Source organism: Arabidopsis lyrata (genome assembly GCF_000004255.2).
Source record: "Arabidopsis lyrata subsp. lyrata unplaced genomic scaffold ARALYscaffold_2, whole genome shotgun sequence".
NCBI lineage: Eukaryota > Viridiplantae > Streptophyta > Magnoliopsida > Brassicales > Brassicaceae > Arabidopsis > Arabidopsis lyrata.
Window position 1 is genome coordinate 16,662,384 of NW_003302554.1, and position 12,771 is coordinate 16,675,154.

A 12,771-nucleotide genomic window follows, 5' to 3' on the forward strand; every position below is an offset into this window, starting at 1 on the left:
CCTCTAGGGATGATTGCACTGCACAATACATATTACAAATTATGTCGAATTCGGCCCACAATTATGGCCCAATGAACTCATATTTTGCAACGAGCCTGGCTCTAATTTAAAAAGTAGTGATAATAATTTAAAAAGTCATGGGCTTCTTCTAAGCTTTGCCGACGTCTATTTGTTTTCTTTCAAATGTTGGACTCTTATTTCCATCTACCGATTTTCCTTTGTTCAATCATATATTATGCAAATTGAAATTTGGATGACGATATAGCGATAAATAAAAGTATAAACTATTAATTACATGTTTATATTCATCAAACTAGAAGTTATTTTTCTGTGATTCCAACATGTCTTGATTTTGATTTAGAAGTAGTAATATTTTGGATGAAGCTCTTAAAGCACCTCCAAAATGAATATGATGGATCTATTGATAACAAGAAGTTTTTTTGCGGTATGCGGGAATTGTTAGATGTTACAAAATAATACAAAATTGTAAGAAAAAGTGATATATGTAACCAGTTTTTTAGTAACGTTTTTTATATCGTTTTTATGATTGAAAATTGTCAAACCGGTATATCCCATATCGCAACGGTACATGATTACCATTAAAAACCAATATATATATAATTATTGGTATATTAAAATAGAAAATATATTCAGATGCTCGTATAAATATGTGATAAGGTGTTACTGATATTTTGCGACTTTTAAAGATTCGATGTCGGCTACTCGAAGCCTCCTTCACTCACTCTCACGACTTTAGCAGTCTCTCACGACTTTAGCAGTCTCTTCCTTTTTCTTTTTACTGTCACTTTGCGTATTTTTTTTCATTTTTCAATATTAACCTTTTCTGTTTCTAAAATTTAATTCACCTAGATCATATATGTTACTTATTATGTTTTATATAGATAGTCTGGTTCATACTCACTACTATCTCAGTGAGATACACAACTATATATGACGGAGTGATAACTTATAATTTTTTGTTTAACGAGCTTTTTTAATCCGAAATCCATAAATTGGACTACATAGTATCAAAACACAAACCAGTAAAAAAATTGTAGTCCTTAAATCATTTTTATCGCTATTCACACAACTAGCAAACCTAGCTAATTAATATATCATTATAGGCTTAACTAACGAATTTGATAAATCCATGCACTTGACAACAGTCTCAGCGACTATAAAATAGTATATCTTTTTAGGAGTGCATGAACCTGAAATCACGTACCCGTCGCCTTTTGACTAATCTTTGTGCAATTACTAACTTTTCTCTTTTAACGAATATCAAAATTTACATATTTGATACATCGATCATATTGTTGCGTTTTTCTTCTAAAATTACGAGACTAGAATTTTAAGCAACAAAACTTGAAATAACGAATTCAAAAAGGCCATTCTCAAGTTTATAAGGACATAACACCATTGTATGTACAACAATTGTTTATGATTTGAATTGCTCTATAATTATGTGTATCAGTGTATAGAATATATGTGAGTGCATGCATATATGTGTGGGTATATATATGTAGATATATGTGTCTATATCGAATCTGATTATAATATTCAAGATTTGATAGATTATGCATGTCCGGTGCTCGTGTCTGGAACTTGTTCCCAGAATTGTTTATATTATTTTTTTTTTTTTTTTTTTTTTTTTTTTTTTTTTTTTTTTTTTTTTTTTTTGAATTGTTTATATTATTGTTTCGTTTAGTTATTCTTTTTTTTTCTGATAAAAGGCTATGTTTAGTTATTCTTTGATCTTGGTTTGATAAGAGAAGCCTTCCAGAGTTCACATACATTCGAAAGCATTTTTCTTAAGCAAGAGAATATCCCCCTCCATTTACATATTTTCTAAGGAGGTTAATTATGCCTCAATCCAGTGTATATCAATTATATGAATGTTCACATTCTTTTGCCTTAGTACCGAAGGAAAACCCCAGGACCGTACAAAGGTAGACAAGAAATCTCGACCCCTAAGTTGCAACATCAGTTTTGATGTGATTGTGTAAAGAAAATGTTTACGTAGGTGATATGTAAAATATATCAAGTGATCTCTTGATGCGTTGTATATACATTGTCAGGCATATATCCTGCAACGTGTCTATAAATTTTTGAAAATATCTTCTGTTTTTTTTTTTTTTTTTGGAACATCATAGTGCTAAATTTAGTATAAAAATAATTTTGAAAACAAATATATGTTGGTGCTCACTATAAATACATTCATGATATCTAAGAGTTTTGTTTTCTTGAAGCTAGTTATAATAATTGGATTGTGTAGTATAACGACGATTTGTACAATTGCCGTCGCTTTTTGAAAACTCAAATTCAAAAATATGGTGTACCTATGTATATTGCAAAACGATTACCAAAAAAAATATAGAGACCGGTTATAGAACCTTGAAAAATGGTTATAAGATTTTGTAAAAATAAATATGTTTCGCAAATAATACATTACAAACCGTTAACTGAAAAAAACATAAGAAGAAGAAAAAATTAACACACACACAAAAAAAGAGAAGAGATTAACACACACACACCAAAAAAAAAATGATGAATTTTAAGAACATACCCATTTTATATTTTTAATTAAAAAAAAAAAAGCTTTTTGAAGGCTAACTTTTAGAAATATGGAAAATGACCCTAATGTTTGCATTTACTCTTGTTTGACCCTACATGACCAACCATCAAAGATTCAGTGTCTTCCTAGTTTTCTGTTCTCATTCATTGATAATTTAGCTGCAAGAAATGGATTTCTTTGCAAACTTTTGATGTTAGTCCAACACTCTAGTCTTGAGTACCATAGTTAATTTATGGATTTTTAGTAATAAAACCCTTCAACTAAAGATAAGTAGTAAGAAAACCCCTCAATTATATATTTAGTGGAAAAACTCTTCAACTTTGAATATGTTCATGCAAATTCCCCTATGTCTATAGTGTCGTAAAAATTGTACGGACTACAGTTCAAATTAGAACGTAACATTTTTCAAAATCTCTCCTAATCGACTTCTACTCCACACAAACTTCAGAGAATCTTACTATGATAAATTATGGTTCATCAATTTAGATTTTTCACTTTGAGAACTTTAGAGCTTAGGTTTGAGGATTTATAACCAGATAGAAGAAGATTTTGTTATTTTTGTTTACAATTCATGTTGTTTAAGTGTATATATGTCGTTTTCAGTTTCAATTTAACTGTAATCCGTCTAATTTTTACGATAATGGAGACGAAGGGGAATTTTCATGAACATATTTAAAGTTGAGGAGTTTTTGCACTAAATATATAGTTGAGGTTTTTTTTTACGATTCATCTTTAGTTGAGTGGTTTTATTATTAAAAACCCTTAATTTATCTACGTTTCCCTAGGTCGCCCAAACTATTGTTTGAAAAATCAATTGAATTGGTCTATCTTACAAATTTTAATTAACAATTACGGGTGAGAGAAAATAGAAAAATAAAAATCTCAAGGGTCTATGATAGAGATGCTCAACGAATATTAGGCAATATTTTTTCCATTAAGTGGTCTTAATTAGGGATTACGAACAAACCACCTCCACTTATACAATTACACTGTTATATCAATAATTTTAAAACTAAAAATATAGAGGATATATATGGGTTTCTTTATCAATCAAGTTTGATTGTAATCTGACCTTCACTAAGTAAACCCAACAAGAGAAAAATGTTCAGATTTAACTGAAAATGGAATATTTTTCTAGGATGCCTTCATACAAATTGTTTAATATTTCCATATTTCTGTGTATGTATTAAAACATTAATAAAGTGTCCATTCATATAAATTGACTAGTCACCAGAACCCACCTACAAATAATTTGGCAAAACTTCTTTTGGCTTTTCGTTTTCCAGTTCGATCGAGGGATTCCACAATTAATTGTAAAAGCAATTTTCTGTTATTAATTTCAACCCACCTGCTTACTACATAAATTATTAGTATATTTTACCCTCTTTGAAAGACCAAAAAGTAGTGATCTTTGTGGCCATAATCTATTTAGATCATATGATATAAAGATAAATACTTTTAGGAGTATAGTCTCTTTTCTACGGCCCTAACTCGAGTTCAGTAAAAGAGTGTTATTGTATTTTAATGTCGTATAAACTTTTTATAGACATGCATAGATACAGAACTATATAAACAGATGCAGATTTTGTTGGTAATTCACACTTCGGTAAGCTAGAATAACAAAACTAAAAGAAAACAAATTCGTTGTTTCGGTTTTCTAATTCTTTTTTGTTTGTTTATAACGGTTTCTATCATTCTATTCTCTTCTTGTTACTGTTTCATTGTTCCATTCCATTATTATAAAATGCTACTAACAAAAACCATAAATCAATTACTTAGCTTCAAGGTAGTACGTACATATATAAGATAAAAAGTGGCATATATATAAAACAACTCCACAATGCTCGCAAAGAAAAGAGGATAAAGCAATGGGAAAAGAGATCAATGCTAAGGAAGAAACATAAGGCCATGTGATGTGCTTGAGGTGTTAGGCAGATTCAGAATCTTTCATTCACATTTTTTTTTTAAATACCTTCTTCTTCTCTCTCTCAAGGCATGTTTTATTTTGTAAACAATAGTAATAATTACATTTTGATATTAAAAAAACTGTTTTTCCCAAAACGCAGTATCTTTGCCTTTGCTTTTATAAGTACTTTTTTCCCTATATGTGTATAAGTTTCACTAAGCAACTTGTCTCCCTTTTGCGTTGGGTAAAAAGAGACATCACACCACTGACCACGCACCACTTACCAAACTTTGCAGTACTAAATCTCTCAACTTTGATCAGTTTTGATGACTTTTGGCATTTATCATGAGATTCAAATCGAAACTTAATTAAAAAAATGGTCGTTAATTTATAACCTGCATAGAAGTTACACTTTTTTAATTGAATTACTAGGTCAAAATATAGGTTCTAAGTATATTACTATGTAATATATATTCTGATCAATTTATGTTTTAGAACTGAGTTAAGCAAGAAATATTCTGAAATTTCTTAAGATCTCTATCTAATTAAATTAGTTAGGTAAACTAGTTTGACCTAATAAGTAATAAACATTAATATTAAAATAATGTTTTTTTTTTTTAACTAAGAGGGGGTTTGGGCCTAGATTTTAATCTCCCCCTCTATGGTCCAAGACCAACCTTTGCTATATCTTATAACATGACGTAAAACATCTCTCTCACCGGGAATCGAACTAAAGAGCACATGGATCTAACCCCTGCACCTAACAACTAGTCCAACGCACCGTTGATAATATTAAATAATGTTATTTCGCCTAATATGGTTGTATGACATTAAATCTTTTTTAGGTGTAGTACTGTAAAAGAAAAAGTCTTAACATCAATCTTTATTTTGATGAATTAATTAGATGTGATATGTCTTAAAAGCAATAAAACCCCTACCAAAAAAAAAAAAGCAAACTTTTTTATTAGATGAAAATTATTGAGGTGACGATTATTATTTTTATGGTAAGTGGTAACCATTTGGTTTTTAGACATTTATAGTGTGGGATATATCTTTTGCCTTTCCAATATATATATGTCGTATTTTATTTATTTATTCAATGGATTTTGCATTATGATAAATTTAAGATATTTTAATTTCATTCTACGAAACCTGTTAATTGGGAATCTAAAAAATCTTCAATTTTGTAAGGACATTTATGTTTCTGTATCAAATTATTTTCATTTTTATTTTTTGGACAAGTATCGAAAAAATAAAACTTCCTTTAAAATGAAAGCAGAGAAAGACCAAAAAAGCATTGTGGAAGACACAATTAGTACAAATTACTGTACTTTCTTACCTGTTGCAATGTTGCAGGGACACATTCATTAATTGGAAATACCTAATTAACGTTATACTTCACTTAGACCATCTCCAATATATTTCCCTATTTTTAGTTCTATCTCTATAATAGAGGTAAGTTTTCTCTATTTTTATTCCAATGTGTTTCTCTATTTTTTCCTCTAAAAAGTTTAACTATATTTATAGGAAAAAAATAGAGATTCTCTATTCTCACCTCTATATATAGAGAAAAAAATAGAGATTTTTATTTTAGAAGTAAGAATAGAGGTGAGTTGGAGTAGATTTGCCTTTAAAATAGAGTTTCGATGCTTTTATTCGTTTTTTTTTTTTTGATAACCCAGTATCCAGACCACACAGTGATCTGACTAGCCTATTGGGTCTAAGCCCACGTCACAGGGATTTTTAAGCCTCCACTTAAGGGCTCCCTGATAAACTGGTGGTCTGGGGCACCTGAGCAAGTCCGCATGTAAATTTCCAGGTGGCCACAGGAGTGAGAGAGCGAAACTGTGTCTAGGGAAGATCGATCTCTGGCCTAGACCAACAGGACGATCTTTCTAACCAAACGAGAACCACTCGTCCACCACCATGTGGTTTGCTTTTATTCGCTTGAACCAATATTTTTAAATTCCATTTTTATATTTAAAATGACACGTGTGTCCACATGCGCACAGAGCACGCACTCTTTGCATTGCACTTGCACGTGAGGTGTCCGTACTATGACGGTCCATCTACATAATTTTCCTTCTCAATTAATTAAGCAAATATTAGGGTCTGACTGGTGAACGTTTAGAAGAAGAAATAATTCTTCCCATTTCTTCTGGACCCACATCTTTTTGTTTTTGTTTTTGTTTTTTTTTTTTTTTTTTTATCTTTTTGTTTTTGTTGTAAAAGAAATTTTTTTTTTCTAGTAGAAAACTGTATTCTCTAAAATACTGAAGGTATAAATTTTTCCGACTCCTTCCAATTATTTTTCTTCTCTCTACGCACCAGTCACAGCCTAGTGTTTTACAACATTTAGTATATAATTATTGTAAGTTATACACTGTAGTAGAGACTAGAGAGCACGAACTACAATCTTTCTATGGTTTTTTTTTTTAAATCTATTTCTAGGGATTTTTTTTTTAATAATAGTTATCAAAGTTTTGCCGAAATGTTTGATTAATTACGAGGATGAACAAAAAATTTTGGTAAAGAGTTTCTCGCAAACCATCTCAGTTAAAGGTTAAAGCACCAAAACCAAATGATTAAGTGGTCATGGTCCACATGTAATATGTTACACACAATAAAAATTATTTTATAAATTGTGACGAATCTACTTCTTTGATTATACAATCCAAAGTAACTATACGTCTATACGTCACACAACACGTCGGTTTTTTTTTTACAACACTTCGGTTACATGAAGTTTAGTGAGTTAAAGTCTTTGAAACCCTTGATGTTTAGAGAATTTTTATTCTTCTTTTTGTTGTCTTATACTCCCTTCGTTCACAAAAAATATCTTTTTTAAAAATTTGTTTTTGTTTTTTAAAAATGTTGTTTTGTAGTTTTAATAGTTTTTAATATGTACGAAAAACACTTTTTATAAAACAAAATGAATAGTTTTTTTTACGTACTGTAATTTTCTCATTTATTTCTTTTCGATATGTAACTAGTGGACTCCAAAAGGTTATTGTAAGAATAATAATAATAATTTTGATGCTTCCATACGGCGATAAATTCAATGGTTGGTTAGTTGATAGTTTTCTATAATTATTAACAGTTAGAATTTGATTATTATTATTGGGAAAAAACCCGAAAAATACCCCATCTATTTTTAATTTGGACGTTTAATACCTAACTTTTTTTTGTTGGAAGAAAAATACCTTCTTTAATTATAATTGGTCGAAAAATACTTTATTTTTATATTATTGGTAAATTCAAACCTCTGATTTAACGGTCGTTAACGGACGTTATGGTATCAGTAAACGACGTTATATTATAACAAAACAAATAGCCGAAAAATGCTTCATCTATTTATTTTTTGATTTTTAATACCCAAACTTTTTGGTTGGAAGAAAAATACCTCATTTAAATATATTTTTGTCTAAAAATACCTCATTTTTGAATTTTAGTATATACAATATTTATACAAACATTTACAAATATATTACTTGATCTAATGGTAACACATATGATTTTTAACCCTCATAGAACTTCTTTTGATCTCCTATTTTCTTTAATGAATGACATACAAATTTAAATACATCATTTGCTTCACTCCTACAAATTTAAATACATCATTTTTCATTCCTAAAGGCATCGTTGGAGTTAGAAGGGTTTTGCAACTAACAAATGAGAGATTCTGCAAATTTAAATACATCATTTTGATGATGGAATGTAACGATTCTGCAACTAACAAATGAGAGATTGTGACAAAGATGACGACGACGATAGATTTGTCATTTTTGTGGTCGTGGAGTAGCATAGTTGCGGAAGTGGAGAAGAATTTAGGTAAAAGTGGAGAGATGAAAGAAATGGTTCGAGAAAGATTGAGTTTTGATCGTATTAACAAAGTAATATTGAGTTTTGATCACACCAATATATTTGTAAAATTTTGAAAATAAATTGTATATATCTATTTATATAGACAGGGTTATAACGTTGTTAAATGTTTCTGTAATATTGTTAACGATTGTTAAGTCGCATACTTGAATCCACTAATAATTTAAAATGAAGTATTTTTAGACAAAGATATTTTACATGAGGTATTTTTCTTCTAACCAAAAAGTTGGGGTATTAAAATTCCAAAAATAATTAGATTGAGTATTTTTCGGCTATTTTTCTGTTATAATTTAACGTCGTTTACTGATATTGTTATGTCCGTTAACGACCGTTAAATCAGATGTTTGAATCTACCAACAATTTAAAAATAAGGTATTTTTCGACCAATTATAATTAAAGAAGGTATTTTTCTTCCAATAAAAAAAGTTAGGTATTAAACGTCCAAATAAAAAATAGATGAGGTATTTTTCGGGTTTTTTCCCTATTATTATTTGTTTTTTTACAGCGAATACGATTGAATTATTGAGAAAAGGAAATTTAACGGAAATACCACCTCTACCCTCATTCATCATTTGTCTCATAGTCCAGGTGTCCGTTGCTCAACGGTTAATTCTGGTACTTTGGGCGGTGATTTTGATGTATTAAAAAGAAGTCGAGAACCAACGACAAAAGTTTCAATTATTATTATTATCTTTAGGATTCTCTAGCAGTAAAAGTTAGCATTAATATTATTATCAGTGTTGTTTTCAAAAAAAAAAAAAAAAAAAAATTATTATCAGTGTTATTGTATTATTGAAAACCATCATTTGACCAAAATTAATTAAACGCGTTGTTTTCATCAGAGAATAAAATTTGAAGATTATAAATATTTTAAACTTTTCACAAATAGGATACCCAATACCGAAGATTCTTTCCTTTTCCATATTAAAAATGTCTAAAAATAGTTATTGGTTATTTATACAGTAATTTACAACTAAACCCATACTCATAAATAAAAATAAAATATTGCAAAACAGCTGTAACTTGACTGTTTCGGAAAATCTCATTTCACATGCTTCATCTCCCCAATTTCATTTCCATATTTTTTATTTTTTCTTCTAACATTCACTTTATACTCTCTTTATTTATTTTTATTTTCCTTTGCTCTAACCCCTTTTTCTAACTCTATATAACCCCCTCACAAATCCATAATTCACCTCTTCCCCTTGGCTCTAGAACCAATCACTCTCTCTTCTTTAGCGTTTTTATATTGTCTTCCTCGTTTTCTCCTACCTTTTCTATTTTCTCTTTTCAGTTTTCTCTAGAAAAAAAAAAACAATAATCAGTGTGTTTGATAATATTTGATGTCGCAGAACTCTTGTGGATCTTGATGTTCAAACATTCATGTCTCCGGTGATTAGTGAAATCCTTAGATCTGGTTTAACTATAGACTCGTCTCTTAGACGCAGGACCCATCTTGTTCAATCTTTCTCCGTCGTCTTTCTCTACTGGTTCTATGTTTTCTCATAAATCACCTCTCCTTTAGCCCTTTATTATTATATATTCTATAACCATAATAATATATAAAAAACTATATACTATATAATCTTTCATATTGATATTTACATAATAAACTTTGGGTCCTGCGTCTTAATTTTCTGTGTGTGTGTTTTTAAATATGAATAATAAAACTGAAATGGGATCGTCGACAAGTGGAAATTGCTCGTCGGTTTCAACCACCGGTTTAGCTAACTCCGGTTCGGAATCTGATCTCCGGCAACGAGATCTAATCGACGAGCGGAAGCGAAAGCGGAAACAGTCGAATAGAGAATCTGCGAGGAGGTCGAGGATGAGGAAGCAGAAGCATTTGGATGATCTCACTGCTCAGGTGACGCATCTACGTAAAGAAAACGCTCAGATCGTCGCCGGAATCGCCGTCACGACGCAGCACTACGTCACAATCGAGACGGAAAACGACATTCTCAGAGCTCAGGTTCTTGAGCTCAACCACCGTCTCCAATCTCTTAACGAGATCGTCGATTTCGTGGAATCATCGTCTTCAGGATTCGGTATGGAGACCGGTCAAGGAATGATCGACGGTGGATTTTACGACGGAGTGATGAATCCTATGAATTTAGGGTTTTATAATCAACCAATCATGGCTTCTGCTTCTACTGCTGGTGATGTTTTCAACTGTTAGAAAATTTCACATCATTATCATCGTGAGTGAGACGAATTATCGCACCAGGGGTAAAATTGTAATTTTCTTATAAATTATGTTATGATGCTCTGTTTTTGTTTTATAAGATCATTAATTAGTGTTTAAACTGATTGTAAAATGATGGACAGTGTAAGAAATGTGTTATCATGGAGATGGTGATGTGAGTTTGGTACAAATATTTTAAGACCTTTTTAAAAATATATATATTTATTAAAAGAGAAGAAATATTATTTTGTCATTTTCTTAGAGTTTTCTGTTTCCTTATTTGGGAGTAACTGTTGCTCTTATTAGAAATATGAGATTTTGGCTATTAGTGAAATAAATGAAAATAATGTGAAAGCTCGTGGACGGTTTTTGTAGATGGTGGTGGTCCATTTAAATATACAAAATGGTGTGTTTGTGATCATTGTGTTAGAGACGATATTGTCCCGATGTGATGAATAATGATGCATTTTGGTACTTACAACAAAATGAGTAATTATCATGGGTCACTCGAGTTTTTTCCTTTTTCAAGAATCTTACGTACATGGCACATGATTTCACTATATCAATAATTTCGTTTCTTTATTCCTTTAAATATCTACATGTCAATTTTATGATCTCAGATTCCGATCAATTCAAATTATGTAGGCTGCTAGTATCTTATTTATGTAATCTAGTTATATTGACACTATACTAGTTACAAACTCAAATTATGATTTGTACTTTTCAAAATTGCTAACGCTTTTGTTTTGGGCGATAATTTGTTTTTCTTTGAGATTAGATTAATTGTTAAAAACTTAAAATACTTATTTGATTTATCACTTATTATTGATATAAACTTTTAATAATTTGTATTTGGATTAATAAACTATAAGTTGTACTCTGTATTGAAACTAAAAATACAAGTACTAAAATTTAAACTAAACTAACTTCACGCCGAATAATTCCGTACTAAAATCAAACTAATTTGGAATATACAAAAATGATAGATATTTTTCTTTTATCAATTTAACTATTATTAAAAATCACATTGAAAAACTTGTACATTAGTTCACAAAACCTCATTCCCTAAACCTTTCATGAATTGGATAAAACGAAATCGTTTTTTTCTTTCTAAAATAGTTCATTATTATATATGAGAAAACTTATGTGATTTTAGTTTTTGAAATTTTTAAAACTTACATTCATTTTCATATCCAAGAAATCTTACACCAAAGTACAGATTAATCTTCGAACTCTAAAAAAAAAAAAAAAAAAAAAAAAAAAAAAAAAAAATCTTCGAACTCTATAAAACACTGAATATTTGACTAAATAAGGCGGCATTCACAGTTTCCACCAACAGATTTTTCAACTGCGTAGTACCAGATTTTTCAACTAGTGCCAAAGTTTACTATTCTCGAATGGCAATAATTTATTCGTAGTCGTACGGTGTTTAATTACAATGTTGACATTTGATGAGATAATTTGACAAACAAATGACCCTCAATGATCGTCAGGCACCGAAACAATACTTTATATTAACTTTTACAAATCTACCAAGTAAATAGGCGTAAGTGCATGGTCACTGACGAAATGATTAAACCATAAACAAAAAAATTCACTTTCCAAATTTTGAAACTCATATATGTTCAATGAATCCATATACATCTTGTTGATTAGTGTTCTTGTCCTTATTTGCTTGATGCAAATAATATTATATTATGTACTCTGTGAAAGGAATAAACAAATGGGGGCAAGTTCGTGTCTCTGACATAGCGTACGAATAAAACTATACTTCAACTCTTCAAGGTAAATAATACGTGGTGTATATTACTTTGTCTCCACCACAATTTGTTATCTTCAATTTCCTCTTTTTATATCCTCGATCCGAATAATACACGTACGAAAGCTTGATTAGAATCGATTCTTTAGATAGTTGCACCATTCGCGCGCTTCTTAATTAATAATTTTGGCGTCAAATTCATTTATTTACGATTATATTCGTGTTAACTCTATCTTTTGATTTTTGAATCACATACAATGATACAAGTTCGTAATTTCGTTAACACATTTATTTACGATTATATTCGTGTTAACTCTATCTTTAAGATTGAGTTTTACCTCTATTGATTAGAAGAGGTTGTATATAGAATTGAGAAAGAAGAAACTCACGAGTAGAAAAATTGCTACTGTTCTGTTAAGACAAGCCATAATACATCTCACAAGCAATGTTGAGTCCATAGACAT

At 30.0% G+C, this 12,771-nt stretch overlaps 1 protein-coding gene across 1 annotated transcript; it reads left to right on the forward strand.

Annotated features, from left to right (window-relative positions):
* The first annotated feature begins 9,502 nt into the window (after positions 1-9,502).
* On the forward strand, positions 9,503-10,741 carry LOC9323655 (bZIP transcription factor 44). The gene has a single exon (XM_002887545.2). It carries the CDS (start codon positions 10,021-10,023, stop codon positions 10,540-10,542), a length of 522 nt encoding a protein of 173 aa, XP_002887591.1. The 5' UTR covers positions 9,503-10,020; the 3' UTR covers positions 10,543-10,741.
* The last annotated feature ends 2,030 nt before the right edge of the window (positions 10,742-12,771 follow it).

Bases quoted from the DNA above. Each gene is read 5' to 3' on its own strand.
- LOC9323655 (XM_002887545.2), top strand. From the start codon at position 10,021: ATGAATAATAAAACTGAAATGGGATCGTCGACAAGTGGAAATTGCTCG.